The sequence below is a fragment of the Rhipicephalus sanguineus genome, chromosome 7 (genome assembly GCF_013339695.2).
Source record: "Rhipicephalus sanguineus isolate Rsan-2018 chromosome 7, BIME_Rsan_1.4, whole genome shotgun sequence".
Classification (NCBI taxonomy): Eukaryota; Metazoa; Arthropoda; class Arachnida; order Ixodida; family Ixodidae; genus Rhipicephalus; species Rhipicephalus sanguineus.
The window spans coordinates 127,313,186-127,335,505 of NC_051182.1; the positions used below are offsets into that span (position 1 = coordinate 127,313,186).

The 22,320-nt window shown below is 46.5% G+C and overlaps 1 protein-coding gene across 1 annotated transcript in view; it reads right to left on the reverse strand.

Annotated features, from left to right (window-relative positions):
• Positions 1 to 1,633: 1,633 nt before the first annotated feature.
• LOC119398995 (transmembrane protein 94) overlaps positions 1,634 to 22,320 on the reverse strand; it is a 62,098-nt gene continuing 41,411 nt past the window's right edge. Inside the window, exons 21-29 of the mRNA XM_049417494.1 lie at positions 21,749 to 21,911; positions 20,501 to 20,709; positions 18,567 to 18,748; positions 16,822 to 17,075; positions 15,079 to 15,221; positions 14,189 to 14,286; positions 10,782 to 10,875; positions 4,284 to 4,448; positions 1,634 to 4,142 (exon numbers count right to left, since the gene is read on the reverse strand). Of these exons, the coding sequence (XP_049273451.1) occupies positions 4,070 to 4,142; positions 4,284 to 4,448; positions 10,782 to 10,875; positions 14,189 to 14,286; positions 15,079 to 15,221; positions 16,822 to 17,075; positions 18,567 to 18,748; positions 20,501 to 20,709; positions 21,749 to 21,911 (1,381 nt within the window). The 3' untranslated portion in view covers positions 1,634 to 4,069. The remainder of the gene's footprint in view (positions 4,143 to 4,283; positions 4,449 to 10,781; positions 10,876 to 14,188; positions 14,287 to 15,078; positions 15,222 to 16,821; positions 17,076 to 18,566; positions 18,749 to 20,500; positions 20,710 to 21,748; positions 21,912 to 22,320) is intronic.

Consider the following 22,320-nt stretch of genomic DNA (forward strand, 5'->3'; position numbering starts at 1 on the left):
GGCACCTAAAGCCTTGACATGGCAAGTTTGGGAAAATTCCGTGGAACCAATGTGGCCAAAATATGCAGAAAGATTTGAAATTCGTGACGCCATGCTGATGCTCACGCGATGAAATTTCGACGTAAAATTCGAAAATGAAACATTGACCATCATTTCCCATTCTAATAGTGGTCTTACGATGGCAAAATTAACTACAATATAGTTCTGAAAGAATAATTTATGTCTAAACAGATTTAACGTTTCACTTTAGTGTCCCACTAAGCAGCTGCCTTCTGACACCAGATCAAGGTGTGATAATGTTGACGACCATCATCATTCATATGTCGCGGACCAAAGGAGATCTCGAAAACAACATCCAGGTCTTGCATAAATCGAACACCCGGGCCTAGGCATTTCTTGATCTTGCTATCTCTAAATCCTGTTTTCCGCTACCTTCACAAGTATTTCACCTGCACCACATTGCAAATTAACAATTCATATACACTCAAACCTCGTTATAACAAACACGGATATAACGAATTACCGGTTATAACGAAGTAAACAAAGAATAGTCTTGTCATAGCTACAGTGTTACAAATAAACGTTTATAACAAATTTCCGGATATAACGAAGTTATTTCCGTGGCAGACGCGACTTTGTTATAATGAGGTTTGAGTGTAGCTGCAACCAACAGTTGTAAAACACTGAAAACCTGAGACTGGAACGAATGTAATAACCTGATCGCCGTTTACCTGTTTCACAATGCCAGCACCAACTCCTATTTTTCTATTCATCTAGAATCCCAAACAGAATGTCATACATGTCACATCAAGTTCAAACACCACAAACTTTGACTCTGTGCGTTCTGTGAGAACACTTGCATGCACAGTACTTAAAACAATGATACTATCTAAGAAGGACTTCAACTGGCAGCAAGACACCTCAGGAACAAAAGCAGTTTGCTAAGTCTCATTAAAAAATCGTGTAGAATAAAGGAACTCTAATGCACAATGGTGCGAGCGAACGAATAAAGTTATTTTCAATTAATCGAGCAATCAATCGAGTTACCTGAAGCGTTTGATCACATGCGAAGCCAACAACCCTGGAACTGTGACCACTCTCAATGCATGCGTGATAATGCAACTATACTAACGAGGACGATAAGGTATCAATGCCCCATTTAATCCAGAGCGCTTATCTCCCAAGTGTCATCTATAACCATGCAATGGTAGTCTGACATGTGAAACATGCTTAGTTGCTAAAGCCCCAACTATACGTCTGATTTTCTGAGCAAACTTCTCTTCTTCTGTAATGAACTTCCGTGATTCCCAAAAGTTTGAGAACTACCGGCTCTACTACGGGCTCAACTATACGCTTTGTATAGCTTTGTATAGCTTTGTATACACTTTGTATAGTTGAGTCCACTGTTTCAGCATATATGTGCCCCACTGATCAATGGCGAGAAAAAAAACACACCAAAAAGGTCAATCAGTGCCTTGTGCAGGCCCGTAGCCAGGAATATTTTTGGGGGGGTGGGGGCACTTGCTGAAAGCCTTGACTATTTGAGAAAAACGCCTATTTTCACTATTTATTTTCGGTAACACACCATGTATCATAAAAATGTCGGGGGGGGGGGGGGGGGGCCCTCTACCGATGTTCATTCACTCCTTGTCCTCGCCACTAGTAGCGCTACGTGGTGCAATTGAGCCTGGACGCAATGAAGATGGACATAATGAATGATCGAATACAGTGATTTTGTTGTAATATGTCAGCATGTAAGAAACACATGCTTAAAGGGCTGCTGACACAAAATTTCGTGGCACAGATAGCCTGCAGGATCGATTCCCGTGAACATGCGTATACAGTCTACCATATCTCAATTCATATTCATATGAATTTTGAAGTTTGTACGCACAGTTTTGTGTGCCGTCTCGCATGCTAGATGGCGTTAGCTGTCCCCGGCAATTTGTCGTTCTCGAGAACTCCCCCAAATCAAAACTCAGACTGGTCGGTAATCAACAGACTAATTAATTATCTGTCATGCGCTGCAGAAAGCGATGTGCCGTGTTATGACTAACAGGCCCTCAGCAACATATTGCAGCAAAAAAATGCGAAACCAAAACTTTTGTGTCAGTACCCCTTTAATGAATACCGAATATACGGTGATGACGTTTCTTTGTAGACACAACTTTGTTTCAACGAGGTTTGGCCGCGTTTGTGCGGAATATCGACTCCAGTGAATGACTAACTTCTGGAATTGTACTCTCACCATTTGCAATGATGCTTTGTTGACACGTATGCCTTGCCAACACATTTCTGCGCTGCCCCTCGTTACGCAATCGAGCGAATCTGTAGCAGTCTCACTTTCGGCGTTGGAAGCGTGCGAGGCGGTAAGCCTCGCTGCATTAGAAGCCTGTGTCATTCCCAGTGCAACTTGCCACAATGCAGACAGCACCACCTGCACCACGTTGGAAGCCATTGTCGTTCGCCGCAGAACTCACACCAAAGTTCGGGGATGGCGATGCAACAGCTGTGTTATATACATGGCCGTACTTGGCCACACTCTCGATAACACCGGCAAGGACTTTGGATAAAGTTGATAACGGCCAGCAAGGACTTTGATGATGTGTCTTTCAAAAAGGTTGCCAGTCCTGTCATATGGAAGATACGAGCTCACGTAACGGATGAGCGGCGCGAGACCTCGAAGAAAGATGGCTACAACACCTTAACCATCAAAAGAAATGTGCAAGTGACAGTGAAGACTCGATTTCCTTGTATAAACATAAACTATCGTGCAATGCAGTAATGCTGTCATTAGGAAATGGCTGGACTGATTTGAATGAAATTTATTGCTAGCCAAACTAATCCCAAATGTTAGTTTTCATTTACGATGAGCAAAGTGCACCAAGGTACTTTTTATAAACGCTTTTCAGGAATATGTATATTAGTCGAAATTCGTCCCAATAATTTCTGCGAGCATCTCAGGCTCAGGAAATAGTTCTTCGGTGGCTCCTTAAGGTAACCTTGCAATACAATTAACAGCAGTACGCAGATTTTCATCCTGCCATCGCACATGTGTACTTGAGATGTCACTGCAAAACATTACATCATTCTGCTGTTGCATGAATGTTCTTGTCATGTCACTGCAAGCGCACACACCTGTCCTACAGCTGTAAGCACATTTTTATCCCGTCACAAAATCCGTGTGCATATCTGTCCCGTTATGTGACATTATCCCATATCTGTCTAGTCACTGTAGCCACATTCTCTCATACTGTCATTGCGTGCATATACCTGCTCTGCCATTGCATGCACGTCTTTGACTTGCCAGTACACTGGACGTACCTGCTTCGTCATTGAATGAACACAGGAATGTACGAGACATGAACATGCCTGAACATGCCCGAGCATCCGCAATGCTCGGCCAGTGTTACGAATGCAGGTTCCTCATTTCCCGTCTTCCGCTTCATCCCTGCAGTTGTGAACGTCCTACAATGAAGTCGTTTGACAGCGGCTTCTTTGTTCTGAGAGGCGACGGGAAAAGTCAAGATGGCACTTGCAAACATCCTATGTCGAAGTTGTTTGACAGTGGCGTCTCTGTTCTGCGAGATGCCTGGAAAAGTCAAGATGAGCCAGAATCGACGAAAGCCGAGGAATCGGCGCACGACACCGAACAGAAATGTGGAAAGGTGCGAGGGACGATGCGGGCATTTAGGGTAGTGGCCCTCTGACGGCTCGGCCGGCTCGCAGCTGTTGAGCTCACGACGTGGCAGAGCGTCACCTCCTAGTCTGACGACGTGGCAGGTTTCACTGCCACAAAACGTGGCAAAAGCAATCGTTTCACGCAGCCGTGAACGCACACTCGTTGGAAGCCTCTGTAGCAATCCCTGAAATGGTCGCCGACGGTATCACACGACAAGCACGGGCACTACATCTGAAGGAACTTTGAAGGTATGGCGCAGCTTTTGTTGGGCGAGCGGCCATCTTGGAAGGCAGCATAGTGTCGGCGCGTTGTGCCACGAGGTTTCTAGGGCGATCACAGTTCACTCTTGTGTCGAGAAGCGTCCAGCGCTTTGTATGGTGGGCAACCTCAGAATGGAGAGTTCATGCCGAGTTTGGTCCCAAACTCGAGCCGCGCCCTCTTTTGCTGGCGACGATTCGCCCTGCAAGGCAAGCAGAAAATGGGGGTCTCAAAACGTTTACTCAAAGAATGGAAACAAGGGCACAAACAAATACAGGTATTAGTAAACGTGGCATGACACTATGCAGACATGCCTTCGTTAGAGAACATTTGTACTTTGTACCTAATCTCGTGTATCTTGACAACCTCGTTGAGTGGCAGCAGCAGCAGCGTCCACAAGAAGCCTGTCAGCCACACGTACTGCGGAACTAGCGGAAGCACCACTTCCAGCGGCTCAGTCGCCCGCGCCCAGATGTTGCATGCGCAGAAGGCCAGCTGCAGCAGCAACCTGAAAAAAAAAAGTAAGGTTCTTGATGCAATAGAAATTGAAACATCCCAATCAATGTCGGACTACAGTTGAATGTGCTTGTGTTTGCTCTGTCTTTTGCGCTGATTTAATTTCTCGTGTGTCGCACCAACTTGCGCCCAAGCATCATCTTTAGCTGACGCAATACATCTTGTTGACATGCATTACATTTATACTTTGTTTAGCACCTCTCATATTACTTTGACGTTGGCCTTATTCATCCTTAAAACGCAAACGCGCATTTCATTTGTGGGCACACTGGGCAAATTACTTCTATATAAATTACTGAATCATTTCAGCATTTTATCTGCCTCGTTCAATTGCAATAACCAGATGATTCTGCCAGTTTCACCGGTCCCATGGGGTATGAATGAATGTAAGTCACCTGTAGCTGCGTGGAATTTGTTTAATGGCGTTCCACAATCAAGTGGTGAAAATCATGCATTTGTACATTCTGTTACAAAGCAGATACGAAGGTCCTGGGCCAGCTGTCTCCAAACGAGTTTTCCTGCTTCTTGGACACCCCCCCCCCTCATTTCGGAGGACGGATTTACCTACACCTGCTGTCTTTTCCCTGAACTGAGCGCTTCGGCGGGAAGCTGGTCCCCTCCGTGGGACGCGTATTTGCATCGAGTGTGCTTTTGGTTAAAGCTGGTGCCTTTGTTCGTAAAAGGATTATCAGTTCCCCGAGGTGGCATTGTCTCCCCCCCCCTTTTCTTCCGAACTGGTCGGACGTGAAGAGTGAGAGCGCAGTGGTCCCTGGCGTGCCATCCTGGGGGCGGTGACCTATGTGTCGAAGAGACGGACCCTCCAAAGGCATGCATGCTTGTGATTGGACGTTTGCTAGTTATGCAGCTTCAAAGGCATGCACGTTTGTGATTGGACATTTGCCGATTAAGGAGTTTCCCTATCTTGGGAATGAAGCGTATTTAAGGAGCAGCAGAGCGTCTGCTCGGGACGGATCGGTCGGACTAGATGTCGTTCTGACGATCCTGTCCTCTATGATGTTGTAAATAAACGTCTGTTAAGTTTTCCTCAACGCCGGTCTCTCTGCCTCGGCTTCCTGCTGTTCTGGACATCCCTGGGCCTGCGGTACGACTCCCGCCCCTCAGCTCCACGCTACCCCCGGAGTCCGCGTCGGCCAACGACGCCGCACGTAACAACTGGTTGCAGCGGTGGGATGGATCCAAATACCCGCTCGTAACAACTGGATGGCAGCGACGGGGATTCTGCTCACGACAAGTCGCAACAAGCTCGTGCCAGCATCGGGATCGTCTCCGCCGAGATCATGGCTGCAGGGTGTGGTGAGTGCTTGACTTTCTTCACTGAGATTTTACCAGGCTTTGTCTCATGAAAGGTGGTAATTTTGGGTAACTACTCTACGTTGACCTGTGCATAGGAACGTAGCGTCTTAGTAGTAGTGAAGTTAGCAGCACTTGCAGCAACCATGAATCTGAAGGCACTGAAAAAACCGCTTTTACTAGAGTTAGCTAAAGGTTTGGGTTTGGATGTTCGAGAACAAATGAGAAAGCCAGAGATTATCGAGGCTATTGAGAACCTTGAGGCAGACGACGACGAGCTCTCAGAATGTCTAGAGCTAATTGAGGAAGAAAGAGATGAGAGGCTTAGGCGCGAAGCTGAAGAAAAAAATGAGAGGCTGAAGCGCGAAAAGCGAGAGGCAGAGGAACGCGAAAGGCGCGAAGAGAGGCAAGCTCGGGCACGAGAACATGCTCACCAGATGAAGGAGCTTGATCGTGAAATTCAGGCGATGAAGTGGCAACTGGCACAGTGCCAACTCAAGATTTTCGAGATAGACGAGGACATTGTGTCTTTTCTCGTTAAGTTTGAAAAGGTCTGCGAAGATGTTGGTGTTAACCGAGACCTTTGGTTGGAGAGGCTTGTCACGTTGTTGCCACGCCAAATTGCATGCGTTTTGGAGCGCTTATCCACGGAGGAAGCGCAAGACTTTGATAAGGCCAAAGATGCCTTGTTGCGCCACTTCGCTGCTTCAGGGCCTGCTGACTGCGAAAGTCGAGGCACCAAAGACAGCGCTGAAGCGCTTGAGGATGACGCGCGCCGTAAAGCGCTTGAAGCTGAGACCCGTCGCCAGGCGTTAGAGGCCGAAGCCCGTAGTAAGGCGCTTGAGGACGCCAGGGCACTAGAGGAGGAAGCGCGTCACAGAGCGCGAGAACAAGAAGCACTTCGCGTGGCGCAAGAGGCCGAGGCGCTCCGCAAGGCGCGTGAGGATGAAGCGCGTCGAAAAGCGCTAGATGAGGAAGCGCGAGAACAAGAAGCACTTCGTGTGGCGCGAGAGACAGAGGCGCTACGCAAAGCGCGTGAGATTGAAGAGTGCCAAAGGCGCGAAGAGCAGGAGGCCGACTTCGAAGGCCAGAGAAAAGGGGCTATCCACGAAAGCGATAGAATGCCCGAAGCGGAAGAGACATCTCAGGGCGAACTGGCTGACTTAGAGAGTGTCGGGACTACCGTTAGGTCAGACTCAGAGATACCTAGTAACGGCCCAGAGGACAAGTCAGTTCAGCCGCCTAAAGTGTTGGCAGCGAATGTCGAAGGCAGCGCACTTGAGAGTACTAGTGCCGAGACTATGAGCGCTGCGAGCCGTTCGGTGAGGAAAAGGCGCCGACGCAAACGAAAGGCGAACGCAAAAGAGACCAGTGGCGGTAAGCGTGCTAAAGCGCTAGCCAAATGCGACGGCCGCATTCTTCGAGACGCCAAGATAAAGGCTAGGCCTGAAATCCCAAAAAGGCGTGCTAGGACAAGTTCCAAGTTGAGAGTCCCGCGGAAATCTAGATCGGACGTGAGGCGCGTCGCAAAGAAAAGAATTTCAGTGAAATTCAGATGCCGAAATCTTCGCCTGGTCTCATCCTTTTCACGGCCTAGTCGAGGCAGGAGCGCAGCGAGATGTCGCGTACGCCGGAATCGTGACAAAGGCTGTCCCCCACCATGGCTAAAGGCTGACGGCTTAACCCGGAGGGGCACAATGGGCAAGCGATGCCCTTTGTCAGAATCGAGAGGCCGCGGGTCTTCGGACAGGTTTGTTCTTTGTTCATTTGTCGAGACCGGACCCCTCGAAATCTGTGGCATGCGCGTCTCCCAAGAGTTCGTCTGAAAGGGTGCGTTTGGAGACACCCTGGGATAACCGCAGCATAAAGATGAATTGATATCTTGAAAGAAGTTAGTGTGTTAATATGTACTAACGAATTGAGGAGTGAAATTTTGTAATTTGTCACTTTCCTCCTCATTGTAGAGAACATTGAGAGATTTGTTTGGTTATTTGTTTCTTTTTTCATATTTAGAGCCATGACCGTCAGCGCTAGTGTAAAGAGCTGTGAATGGTTTTAAAGGAGATGTAGGCTGAGTTAAAAGCCTCCGTTTTAGATACTTTGTTTGTCTTTTTTTATAGCTAGAAACATAACCGTTAGCGCTCGTGTAGAGAGCTGTGAATTGTTTTAAAAGAGATGTAGGCTGATTTAAAAGCCTTCGTTTTAGATACCTTTGTTTTGACAGCTAAAAACATAGCTGGTAGGGCTCGAGTAGAGGAGAGCTGTTCGTAGTGGTTACAGAGATGAAGGCTGAATGTTAAAGGCCTCTGTTTAACGTACTACTGATTTGTTTAGGCGTTACGTGCTAGTAAGCGCGTCAGTATGGTTTTAACCTTTCACTTTGTATTATGGTATACGTGTGAATTTGATGTTCAGTTTTATTTCGTATTTAGTTTGCAGCGTTTTGTTTTCTTAATGTAGTACTCATTTGCCAAGTGCAATGAGTAAAAGGGTTTTTAGCCGAAGGCTAGGGTTGTGTGCGATTCAGGGAACTTGATGGCGTCGGGTACTCTGGCTTGGTATTTAGGTTCATTTTTTTTAGGTGAGAGGTTTACAATTGCTTTTTTTGTTGTTGTGGTCGTGCTTCATCACGACATGTGTTTGTGGATTTGAGCAGCCTATTTCAGGTTTGGTTGTTGGAATTGCTGCTATTGTTTTGAGAACAGGTCATTTTGTTTGAAGTAAAAGCCTGGTGGGTCTCAGGGAGAGAGTACGGGCGCTTGCCTGCTTGGCGGTTGTGGTTCTCGCGGGGTTGACACAAGTGCTGTCTTTCGAGAAGGAATGTAGGCCAGCAGAGCAAGAAGCTTTTCTCCGAACTTGGACGACGCTACCAGATGTTCGAGATCACCGGAGGTGGCAGAGGAATGCAGTAGAGCAGCATCGGGGTGTGCACGACTTCGGCATACCAGCATTGTCTTCATCGACCTCTCCCCACAAAGGTGGTTAACCTTTGTACGTCGAGGTCTCGGCCTGCCGCCGGGGAAGCTGTTACAAAGCAGATACGAAGGTCCTGGGCCAGCTGTCTCCAAACGAGTTTTCCTGCTTCTTGGACACCCCCCCCCCTCATTTCGGAGGAAGGGTTTACCTACACCTGCTGTCTTTTCCCTGAACTGAGCGCTTCGGCGGGAAGCTGGCTGCTACACGCGGGTCCCCTCCGGGTCCCCTCCGGGTCCCCTCCGTGGGACGCGTATTTGCATCGAGTGTGCTTTTGGTTAAAGCTGGTGCCTTTGTTCGTAAAAGGATTATCAGTTCCCCGAGGTGGCATTGTCCCCCCCCCCCTTTTCTTCCGAACTGGTCGGACGTGAAGAGTGAGAGCGCAGTGGTCCCTGGCGTGCCATACTGGGGGCGGTGACCTATGTGTCGAAGAGACGGACCCGCCAAAGGCATGCATGCTTGTGATTGGACGTTTGCTAGTTATGCAGCTTCAAAGGCATGCACGTTTGTGATTGGACATTTGCCGATTAAGGAGTTTCCCTATCTTGGGAATGAAGCGTATTTAAGGAGCAGCAGAGCGTCTGCTCGGGACGGATCGGTCGGACTAGATGTCGTTCTGACGATCCTGTCCTCTATGATGTTGTAAATAAACGTCTGTTAAGTTTTCCTCAACGCCGGTCTCTCTGCCTCGGCTTCCTGCTGTTCTGGACATCCCTGGGCCTGCGGTACGACTCCCGCCCCTCAGCTCCACGCTACCCCCGGAGTCCGCGTCGGCCAACGACGCCGCTCGTAACAACTGGTTGCAGCGGTGGGATGGATCCAAATACCCGCCCGTAACAATTCTCAAACCTCATTATAACAAAGTCGCATCTGCCACGAAAATAACTTCGTTATATCCGAAAATTCGTTATAAACGTTTATTTGTAACACTGTAGCTATGACAAGATTATTCTTCATTTACTTCGTTATAACCAATAACTCGTTATACAGTAAAAGCTCGTTAATTCGGATTTCTAGGGACCGGAAAAAATGTCCGAATTAACCGAATGTCCGAATTATCGAATGGCCGAAATAAACACAATAAATGCACGAGTTTTTTCAACATACCTTTACTTAACAAAGTAATCGCGGATGCTTGTCTGTTTTCGAGCAGAAATTCGCGGGGACACAATTTTTCTGAGCCCTTCAAGGTGCTCAGCAGCTCAAATGATGTCTGCAGTACCGCAAAAGTTTCACCCGTCATCCACGTTTTTCGGTTGGCACGGTAATCCACGGGAAGATTGTTGATGTTCTTAAAGCAGCGTGGCTTTTGAACCTTTCCGATAACGAGAAGCGGCAAGCGCTCTGTTCCGTCACGTTGGGGGATAAAAGTACGGTTACTCGTTCCTTGCTTCCTGCCGCCGATTGAAGGATCCCCTTTCATCACTCTTCATCACTTCTTGTCAGGAGAGCCCGTTATTCAGAGCACGCAAAATTTCTGCTTTGGTGGTGAAGTCCTTGGCCTCGTACTTGGGCCGCTTCGCCGGCGTTGCCATCGGCGGAGAGTGCGGTCGCATGAGAAGTCAGCACAAAAGCACCAGCAACGATCAAGCTAAAGGAGCCGTACTGAATCGTTCCTCGATAAATCGGCGATCAACGATGCAGCACACCAACGGGAACAAAGCAACAAAACCCACACGCGAAAAAAAGGCGTTGAACCAGTCTCAATCCAAGCCAAGTCGATAATTGATGTCCATGGCGATGCTGCGTTTGAGCTTCACTTTTGTTCCGAATTGTTCTTTTTTCGTTTTCCGAGCCTCGCCAGCGGCGCGAAAGTCGCCGAATTATCCGATTTGCGGTCAAATCTGTCCGAAATAACGAGCGCCCAGTCTCATAGAGTGATGCGTATATTTACAGGGACCAGATTTAAACATCCGTGTTCGTTATAACGAGGTTTGAGTGTACTCAATAGCAAGCGAACATACAAGGCTATCTAAACAAAGACTGACATGCCCACACTTGTCTGCGTACGTTCAAAACACCACAAAGTTGCGCGACTTACACGGAGAGACTTGTGGCAAGCCAGCACCGGTTAGTGGCTGGGTTCCTTTTCCAGGCTGGCTTAGACCGGTGAACGAAGCTCATGGAGATGACGACTGCGTCGAGGGAAGTACAGTGACATCAGCGTTGCACGAGCCTTTAACTATCTCTGCTAGCATTTGTGGTGCGTGCAACACAACAAAAGCTGTAGTCGAGAGCAAAACCTCACTGTTAGGCGCTTGGATAAAAAGAATAATGCAAGAGGCCACTTTAAGCATAATTAAATATAATATCACCTCGTAGCAGTTTCGGCCACTGTGCTTTCGAAAAATGAAGTGAAGTTAAGAACATGAGTTGACTCTCCTCTTGATTGATGGCATCACCACAAATGCAGTGCTGCCACACTGCGACATTCTTCCTGTGACAATATCTTGAAGGAACTGTTGGTCCAATCTGGTTACGTATTAATAGATGTGCTAGTGGGGAAAAAAAAAAGAATGCATAGGAGAACAGACTTAGAAAGGTTGAGCACAGACTACGAACTGGTTTCAATGAAACCTTGGGTGTTACATGATTAGCTAGCCAACAGCCAAAATTGGCGGGTGCGTACAAATCGGGGAGAAAAAAAAAACCCTTCCTCACATTTACACATTACATTGTCACTAATGTATCGATGACCAAACAGTGACGTTTCTTACAGGGGCGTAGGCGAAATTTGTTAATTTTTGGGTGTAGGCGGGGAGGAGAGCTTGATGTGTGTTCATGCAAGTATGTATATGCATACAAAATGTAAAAGCTACTTGGGGGGGGGGATGTGTTTAATCCCCCGTACTGCCATCCATGCTACACCATTGGTTTTTTTTTCTAAACAATGCTACAGATGTGTCACTAACACAGGCACCACATTTATTTTGATGCAAGATGGTTCCTCAATCTCTCAGGCATATGCATTCTTGGCTATTCCCAATATCTCGTTTAGATGACGCTGTGGCCAAGAATACAGGCATTGCAGAGGGCAGGCAAACTTGCGCTTTCATTTGCTGTCGACAGTCGGCTGACGCTTTCGCATGCAGTCATTAAAGCAGCATCCCATCTGCTCTACACCGAATATTACACGTCAGCAGGCCCTCGTATACTACTCCTACGCAAGGGCGGTGCCCTCCTACGCATGGGGGGGGGGGGGGGGCGTCCCTCCAAGAGCAAACATAGTGAAAACACAACACATTATTTCCCCCTCCCAGCATACTGAAGTTCCAAAGCGATCGATTAGAAATAGTCGCAAATAGTCGTTTTTTGTTAACAAATGACTGTCTTGGCTCGATGCCAGAAGTTGAAGTCACGTGACCGCAGAATTGAGTTTAAAGCGACTAGGGGCCCTACAACACTTTTCCAGCATGGTCAGAAAACGCTGCTGATCGGTAGTTGAGGCTCCTGAGAACACGTGAGCCTAACATTACAGCGTAGCATGTGGCCTGGAATTTACAATTAATTTTCAAAGTCAGCCAGAAATCGCTCCCAATTCTTTCTACAAATGATGCCATATACCTAAATCACCGTGCCATATGCCTAAATTCACGGCCATTGGCTGATTTGAGCATTGTGAGCTATATAGTTACCGAGGCCGCCGCGAGAGGCCGCCACGTGCATGCGCGCACGCTCTCTATCACACTGAAAGTAAGCCATGCGTTCGAAAAAAAAAAAAAGTGCTCAAGGTCATGAAGTGGACGTGACATAACTATTTTTTCCCGAGCCATCCCTCCCTGCTTAGCTTCCAGCGCGCTAACCGGGACGAGGAAAGAGAGAAAGCAATTACAGCATGCGACAAATCTCGGTAACTCCGCTCATACTAGACGGATTCTAAACATTTTTGCGGCAGTCGATTCGCGAGGCAATAAACTCCTTTAACGAAGTAATTTGATGGTCACTTGGAAGAGTGTTGCAGGCCCCTTACAGTTGCTTTGGGACATAAGCGACCATTTGTGACTATTTGTGACTGGCCGCTTCTCGATTTCAGTATGCCAGAACATTTGCAACCACCTCAGTCATGTAAGAGTTCAAGAGTGATCGGTGTGAACAAGGTTGCTGTTGGTGGCTACTTTCCAGGCTACTTCGCGACCCACTCTGCCGAGAAAAATTTCAGGTTGGCTCCGTGGCTACTTTCTGGCTACTTTTTTAAACGTTTGCTTTGAGCGCAAAATGTAGCCATTTTTCTCATTATCTGCACATAAAATACATTGTTTCAAAGCTTTTCTGCCGCGTCAGCCAGTGCACGCGCTCATCCTCCCCCCAACAGCAGGCTGGCGCACCGACGCACACCACGGTGCGCCTGCAAATACGGAGTGGCTGTTGCACGCGTGTCGGCAAACGTGTGCCTAGCACGCTGGTCGTGCTGTCCGCGATCTATGCTGATGGTACGCGCAAGTTTTCAATTCTGATACGCAGGACGTGTTCTCATATGAACCTGACAAAACAGAGAACCACAAGAAAATGAAGATGGACTGTTAATCTTCAACCATATTTCACTCTCTGAAGTTGGACAGGTATTTATTTATATGCAATCCCTACTAATTCTCTGCCGTAGCTGCAGGGGCTGCTCTCCTAGGTTATCTGAGGCTGAGATTATCGGCAGGAAAAATGGTTGGTTGGAAGGAGAGATTGTAGAGCCAGGGGCTATTAAATATGCGAAGCTTCAAGAATGATGACTGTGTTAACACGCCGTCGGTCTCTGTTACTCAGAATGAAGTTCTGTTTCTTGCCGAGAAATGCTTATGTTCTCTCCGCCTCTGCTGTCTCCAGGCGTTTGTCTATCTTTTCCGCACTCTCATTGAGGTTGTTGTTTTCTGATGCACACGTGTGTATATCTACATAAGATCGGCGTTGTCTCATTAAATGAACAGTTGTCAGTACCGCTTCGTAGCTCAATAGCTTCGTTTGTCTCTTTGTGTCTGTTGCGTTTACTTTTCCTAATCTACTACATACTCAAATGTAGTCTGCGGCTTTAAATGCTTTGACGTTTAATGCCCCTACTGATATGTTTGCTGGAATGTTCCAAGATTACTCTGTACCTGGCAAGAACTTTATCTATTCTATATAAACCATATGCAGGCGCACTGAATTCGTTATAATTTATACAGTTATTTTGCAGCTTATCTGTGGCTTGAACGCCAAGCAAGAGGGAAAAAAATGCGCTCTTATTTCTATGGTCTTGCTTATTTAAAGCGGTCTGAATTATTAATCGATCAATGATAAAATTGCTGCTCATAATAGCACTTCTTCTCTATGTGGGTACAAACTTGGCAAAAAAATCAAGTGGTATGGCTACCTTGGCTACTTTTTGCTTAAAATCTGGCTCCTTTTCAAATCCACCCAATGGCAACCCTGGGTGTGAATGCCTTTACGGTCGTGCGAAGTCAACCAAACAATGCTCACCGAAGTACAGGACTAGAAAGAAGGCAGCGACATTTTGGCACAGGGCCAGACCAGAGACCCAGGACACGGCTGGAGTGCCCGTTGCTTCCTCGGATGACCTGCGGTGGGTTATGGACAGATGGAACAAGCCAAGCCAAGCCAAGCTCGCTCACATTTGCAGAACTGTAATGGCTTCATATGGGTTTAGTCGGTGGGACGTAGTGAAACACTGTTTCGCTGCAAGAACTTGTGCAAAAGGAATACAAACCGCATAGTACTAATAAAATAGCATGTACACTGGACAACAACATAAATTTACAGGATGAGGGACATGAGAAAACGTTAAATTTAATTGCAGACTGTAGCTGTAGCCAAGAAAAGCATACAACGGTACGTTTTTCAAAGATGTAGCCAAATATCAACACCAAGAAAATGTATATGTGAAATTATTGTATGCATTCAGGTATATCTATAATCTTTTTTTACTGAAAACTGACCATGTAATGAATATAGTCTCATAACAAATATGGGGAATTTTTTTGAAAAGGCTCATGTCGAGAGGTGGACATCTCGGTTGCCTGTTGACGGTGTACCACTCCAATATGTTTAATTGTCTGTTCGATTCATTTGGTTGTGTGTAACAAATATTATTACACATGGTAAAAGTATTCAATTAACACAAGTATGAAGTATGCATCAACAGATAAATGAAGCAAGAAAGCACAGGGGAAGTTTATTCGTAGGTTCTTAACTTATGTATAAAAACTGTCACATAAAAGGATCTGAAAGCAAAGGAAACAACTTGCAGATGGTGGGAGCTGAGCCTGCAACCTCCACCTTAGGCTGAATGAATGAATGAATGAATGAATGAATGAATGAATGAATGAATGAATGAATGAATGAATGCTCACCCTCCATGAGAGAAGAATGGCCAGCATGGGGTGAAGCCGCTTGTCTGGCAGGAATGGGCGAGCGCCAAGGCGAAGCAAGCCAGTGTGACTAGCACGGATGGGCAGAACTTGGCACAGTAGCAGCAGATGAAGAACAGCACCACCTTTTGTGTCAAAGAGAAACGAAACAAACATAAAAAAATAAATGATCTAAAAAAAGGCACCTTACACAAAAGTACAAAAGTACAGGGCTTGCCCTCATTCATTTTTCATTTATGTGTCCATTTGGACAATATGTAGAAATTGATGGATGACACTCACCGGCACCTCTGAAGCAAAAATAATGTGTATGTTTGAAAGTGAATGTGGGTTGCACCTGTCCTGCTGCCTCCATCTGCCAGTACGCTGCGGAGAAGCCTGCCTTGTGTGAACAAAGTGATCATGTCTGATGTAGAAGGCTATATGAAGAGCAATAGTATATTAGAACATAGTCAGAAGGGGCAAGACAATGTAAGTGCTGTGTGCATCTTAATTAATACTACTGCTGTGTTATTACGTACTAACAAGCTCATAAACTGTGCTAGTGAGTTAGGCATATCTGTAAAGCGCTGACGAGCGTTTTTCAGGTGTTCTTAAACGTATGTGAATCTAGCAAATTTCACCTAGTGATTGGTATACCCATAAGTGCGGCGCACTGTCGCAACACCTGAACAGTGAAGAATTGTACACTGTCGTAAGTGCGAGTTCGGGGTTGCGCTCTTCAATGGGCAAACATGTGCCCAGATATCTGAGCTGCACTCATTAGAAGGAGAGCTGTGAGCACTGTCATCGAACCTGAACTCACAGGTCAAGTTCGCACGCAGTCTGCAGATGCATAGCTGCATATTCTAGAGTACTTAAGTCGCTGGCGTTAACGCACATCTGACAATGTGCAACGATACCTGCCACTGAACATTATGCTGAACAGGCTTTACATATTTCCACCAAACAAGCTTCACAACATGTGCACAACTGAGGACCACTCATATGCAGCCAACCAAAGGTAACGAGAAAGACGACTGTGAGTTAATCCTACAAACCATGCAACAACCACGGAATGAACGCATACCAAAAGCACATACACCGACAAGCTCGACTATCCAGCTTGCTACACTACATGCATCATGCAGGCAGTCTGATTATGCAAGTCTCTTCACTAGGAAATGAGTGACAGCATTAAAGAAATTCTGGATACATGAAAGCGCATATGCTTGGGCATGTTGGTAGTTCATGTTGACTTTCTTTAATGCACTAGAAGAACAAGGACGGAAAAGAACGACGTGCTGTGTCTGCGTCGTTTCTTTTTTCGTCTTTGTTCGTTGAGTGCACATTCTGGATACAGTGTGCCGAGCGATAACTTGATAACAGTGACCACTAGATCAGACACAGTCAGTGCCATAAAGGTTCCATCTCGAACGAATATTAGCGCAACAAAAACGAGGACGAGAATAGAAAAGACAGACTACAGCGTCCTCGTTTTTGTCGCGCTAATATTCGTTCCAGATGGAAGTATACCAACTCGCCCAATTGACAGTTCTGATGCCATAAGGTTAAAGAAAAATAGATGTGACAATATACAGAGTCGTTATAAAGAGATGCAACTGTACGTAGCTTTGCTATTCAAAGCACATTGTGACAATAACCTCACAGATTTAAGAGAGAAAAAGGGAATGAAAGAAAGGCAGAGAGGCCAACGTAAGCTTTGTCCGCGATTCAGAAACGCACCTGACGGTTGACACGCGGGTGACTCTTGCCCGTCGCTGTGGTCATGACCCGCGGATTGTCGTGGGCGCTGCTGCCGAACACGAGTGCAAGTGCAAGCGCGGGCAGCAGCGCCCCCAGCAGCCACAGCAGCTGCGCGGGCGAGAGTGCGGGTGGCAACGCCACCAGCGCAGCCAGCGTCTGAACCAGGGCCAGGCTCAGGCAGCAGCAGAGTAGGAACTGCATGGCACTGCGCACTGCTTGGCTGAAGTGCGTGCCTGCAGGCATCGCCGCCATTACCATCGGTGTAAAGAACGAGCGACACCGCGGGAATATGCATATACTAACAATAGCTACGAAAACCATTAAATGTTACGACTGGATTGCACAGTTGAACTGTGGTATAATGAACATAAATTATAAAATAAAGGCAGCTTTGAACTAGTGGTGCCAAGACTGAAGGAAAAGTGGGGCAGGCGCAATCGAGAAAGCAAAGTTTTAATTAGCAAGATCTCATTTGGCAAGAACTTAATTAGCTAGATCTTAAATAGCCTGCTTTTAATGAGCAATGCCTTAACAAGTATTGTCTTAATTAGCAAGATCTTAAGTAGTGTACTCTTAATTAGCAAAGCCCTAAATTAGCAAGGTCTTAATTAATGTGGTATTAGTTAGCAATGTCTTAAATAGCATGGTCTTCATTTCATCCCACGCTGGACAAATAAGCACAGCAGGACAGCACGGTGCCGGGTAGCTGTTCCCGGTGCTAGGTGATACGAGATGCCATTATAAGGTAGAGGCCGCTCATGACGATAGTTTTCTGGTGACACCACAAGGCATAACGAAAAGCTTAACAGCTCTGCTGTAAATGTGTTTATATATAACGGAGCAAATCTGCAATGTGACTTGGCATATAACTTGTCTTTTTGTCTACTTTAATTTCTTGACACTGATATCATAATTACTACACCACAATTAAAGACTCCAAGTAATGTCCTCTACACTTTCCTTGGATTCACTGCCTGTTGGTTTTCTTATGTTGTACATAACAAAGGAAACAACACCTTGATCCACTATCCTTCTTTCGTTCTGCCAATATAAGCATGCAACAAATGCAAGCAGCATGATAAGTATACGTCTTACAAACTCCCACAATGCTGAAACGCATGTTATGCTCTTAAAGGGCTTGTACCGCATCGTCTCGGAAACGACGCGCTACTACCATGTCGCCTCAGCCCTTCCTCCTTATGTTGCCAGTGAGCTCTCGGACGTCCTCTCTAACCCCTCGGGCACTACGCCATACCAGCACCTTAAGACCAAGGTGCTGGAGTGGGTCCACCTAAGCGAGGGCGATATGGGCTTTTTTTAGAACTTCTCCCCATGTGACGAAGTACTGCTTATAATGAAGCAGGCTGCCTGTGCTGACATGGTCATAATGAGGGCTTGCCGATTTCTGCTTTGGGTGGTAAAGCATCAAGTATTACGACCTCAGCAAGGCCCTGGTGTGAGTTAGTTTATGATCTTGAGCAAGTTATTTTCAGTGCGAAACAGAGGAGGATGAAAGACCGAGACACGACCTGCGCTCATCTGTGTCTCTTTGTTTCTCGGGTCTTTCGTCCTCGTCAGTTTTGTGCTGAAAAAAAAACAAAAAAAACACCACAAAACTCCGTCGAGTAATGCCTGTTGTAGTCCACTGTTGGTATCGCCTACGTCTACTCTTCCTGTCACATTACATACTGTCGTGACGTTAAAGTGTGGTGCAGATCAAAGGCCCACCTCCCAGATGAGATGATACAGGCTGAGGCTCTTCTCACGCGGACTGCTCAGCACACAGGGCAACGAACCAAGGGTGTGGGCCAGGGCCCGAGGAGTCATTGACACCCTGGCCGACGGCAGTGGCGATGGTGCGAGCTGCCGCGCGCACAACTGCGGGGCCAGTGGTTCCAGAGCTATGCTGAATCCATTGAAAAAGAAAAAAAAAGATAAAAAAGAAAAGAAAAAGAACGAAATTTTGCTCAACACGGCAGAAGATGAACAGCAGAACAGGGCTTATTTTGAACGACTGGCATATGGCAGGGTAAATATTATGTCGGGCCAAAATAGAGAAAATAATCAGGCAAAAAAAAAAAAAATGTTTATAAGGATTCACAATCACGCAATGAAAGTCACTCCAGAAAGAGCAATAACGAATGGCTTTACATGTTAGTGCTGATTTTATAATAACCTGCACCGTTATCCATGGTACGCGATTCGGCGTAGTGAGGTGTGCCTGAGGAATGCACTGACTGCTGAGTACATTCTACAGTGCATACCACAAAGCTTTTACTAGTTAATGCCTCCGTACAACCCAACAGCGCAACGCTAAGCACAAGACCATTTGCAGACATAACTGCTCATCAGGCCGGTTCTGATTACCAAATCGGGCGTTACCAGCATGAAAAACATTTTTTTTGTTTAAATATCAGGTGCTATAGGCTGGTCCTCCATGTACGTGCAGAAAGTAGCCATCTCCTCAGTTTCCTTGTCGTGAAAACCGTTTCGATAGGCTGAAATTTACAGCTGAAGTCGTAAAACGATGTCATTGGCTCGCATGCTGAAGCAGTGCCCTAGACTCTCGTGACAACTTGTGACATTCAACAGACATGCTACAGGCACTTTTCGCTGTCTGTGACGATACAATGGTGCAGACATAACTGTTGCCAAATTAAGCAAAAGCTGATGATGATAACACACCTAAACTACTTCCATTCGTACCTACATGTCGGCCATCATATCCAGGTCAATTGTTTTACATATTCGCTTCTGAGTTAATTTTGAAACAAGCTAAAAGCAAATTACCCAGCCGTGTACTAGCGTACTGAAGGCGCTAAACTGTCACTAGAGTGTTTTAGTTTGGCACTATTATGGCCCACTTCGCTTTGGGTTGGTCCGCTGAACTACAGCGGAGCAGCGGCCAATTTTCTCGTTTTAGTTATGCATTTTCCAATGCCAAGCGGACCTTTTGCAGTTGCACTGCCCTCTGGCCAAGTTCAGCCTCGTGAAACAAAACGAAAAACCATTGTGTCACTTTCACAAAGTAAATCAAACACATACAAGCATAACTCACTTGTTCACGAAGCATTCAGACATGTGCTTACAATGCATTGCCGGTCCATTTCAGCGAATGAAAAATAAAGTGTAGACTTGAAGATAGCCACGCAATAGTCAGTGAAGTCGCATTCCAGATCCAATAAAATTCGTTTGGACGTTAACGTGCCAGTGATGTTTTCATCACCGTATTGTTTGCTTTGCATCACTTTCTTTAATTCAGCGATTCGAAGTAAGCACAAATGTTTGTCTATGCGAAAGTGCTTTTGTGGCTTGCACTGTGCAGGTGAACGTGAAGCCGCCGTGCATGTGGAAAGCACAGTGGGCACTGGAGGCAGCCATCTTGGAATATGCGAGGAGTGAACACACACGTGAGGGAGGGCGCATGCATCGACACCCTCGCTAGTGGGAACAGCAGCGATACTCTGTGCTCTGCTTAGGCTGCCTGTAAGCAGAGCGTGGGCCTCGTTCCGCCAGCCCACTTGTGACTTAGCGGAGCGTACACGCGCATTCGTGCTCCCGCTTCACTTAGCTGCAGAGCGGAGCATCAAACTAAAACACTCTGCTAGATCTGCCGGCCGGTCTATTACACGGTCCACTGCAACTCCCATTCCCTGACCTGCAGTCGGCCTGCAGGAAGACGGGCAGGTTGTAGAGGCTGGCTGCACTGCCGATGCACCCGACCACCTCGCCGTACTCTTGCATGATGCGCACCATCTCCAGGGTGGCCTCGGGGGTGCAGTCCGTGAACAGGGACACCAGCAGGGGCACGTTGTCCACGTGCTCGATGTGCGGCCGGATGTTCTCGATGCCCCGAGGCAGCTTGGCCTGCATCCGAGAAGCGTGTGGCAGCAACAGCTATCACACAATCCACAGCTCTCCCTCACTAGTGTTGACAGGTGGGCGAGTTGGTACGGGATCATCTTCTCACAAACTGCGCACAGGACATGTGTGTCTCTTCTTTCTTAGTGTCCTGTCCTGCTGTGCAGTTTATTACAAGATAAGCCCTTCCTCAGGACGAACTAAATCCTTATAGATTCAATCGTCAACCACAGCTGTCAGTTACAGGAGAGAGGAGGATGGGGCAGGAACCTCAGCCACAGAAGGTCAAAATCCCCATGGCTGAAAACTTTAATAACCACAATCACTGACTGAATTCATTCTAACGAAGTAGCATACTGCTGAAATCAACTTTGTGCAAGTGAATGTGAAATTTCAAGCACTGCAGAGACTTATTTTGTGTGCCTCACTGAGTACACTGCCACAAACAACCCCCTCCCCCCCCAATTGTTGTCGCCATCTGAGTTGCACCCGCTCCCGTTTTAAAGGGAAGTGAACATCAACTATTGCCTCACAACCCGTACTTGTATCAAAATTTATTTTGCAAATAAATCATTCTACATTCTAAACTGCCTTTTCTAAAGGGCTTTGGAAAACAAAACATTTCAGTGAATCAAGAGGAATGAAGAAGAAAAGAAAGAGTCTGAATTTGTGTGAAGCCAAACGTTTGTTGGCCCCCACAACTCACACAATTTACTCACACCACTCACGCAATTTATTTACTCACACAATAAGAGCACTGTCTGTGACCAATGTCTAACGTTGACTACTGCGACCAATGTTGAATATCGAAGTAATTTTTTTAAGGTAATTAAAGGTAGTGATACTAATGCATTCTGCTCAAGTTTACCGCAATGCCACTGCTGAACTTGTTTAAATAATCGGACGCTCAAGATGCGTGCATCAGAATTGGTTTCACTGGCATCATTATTAATAGCTGGCATTCGCCTCCTCGTAGCCTCGCTTCTCTCGCCGTACATGTTCACTCATTGCCTTCGCACGAAGAAGAAACTAGAAACCTGCTAACCCGATTGGAGATGTCGAAGGCAACCGGTGCTCCCCTATCGGTGCTGCTCTCGGTGGCACTGCTCGGTGAAGGGCACGCCGAGTCACCGTGGGTCCACAGCGGGTCTGACTCGTCGCCACTCACGGTGCCTTCCGCATTGTTCCCAGTCCTGTTGACACTTGTACTGGGAAAGTGAGATGATCCCAGCTTGATTTTGACCTTTTCGTGAATGTTCAGCATACCATGACATTCGTTTGAATCAGTTCAAAACATCCGGTCTTGTTTTCATATAATTTTTATTGCAGATTATTGTGATATGTGATTTACTTTGTAACTCTCTAGAATAACAAAGAGCTGAGCTAGTTGGTAAGTATTCATTCTAAAAAGACTGGTTGTGCAAACAGGGACACAAGAAAGGAGTCAGGACACCACAAACGCCGCATTTGTAGTGTCTTGAATTCTTCCTTGTGTCTGTGTTTGCACGCCCAGTCTATTTAGGTAACTCTCTAGTGTAGAAAAAATCCGTGTATGCATAAAAATGTTGGATATTTTAGAAACCACATTTTGTACTGACTAAAATAAATGCATATTTG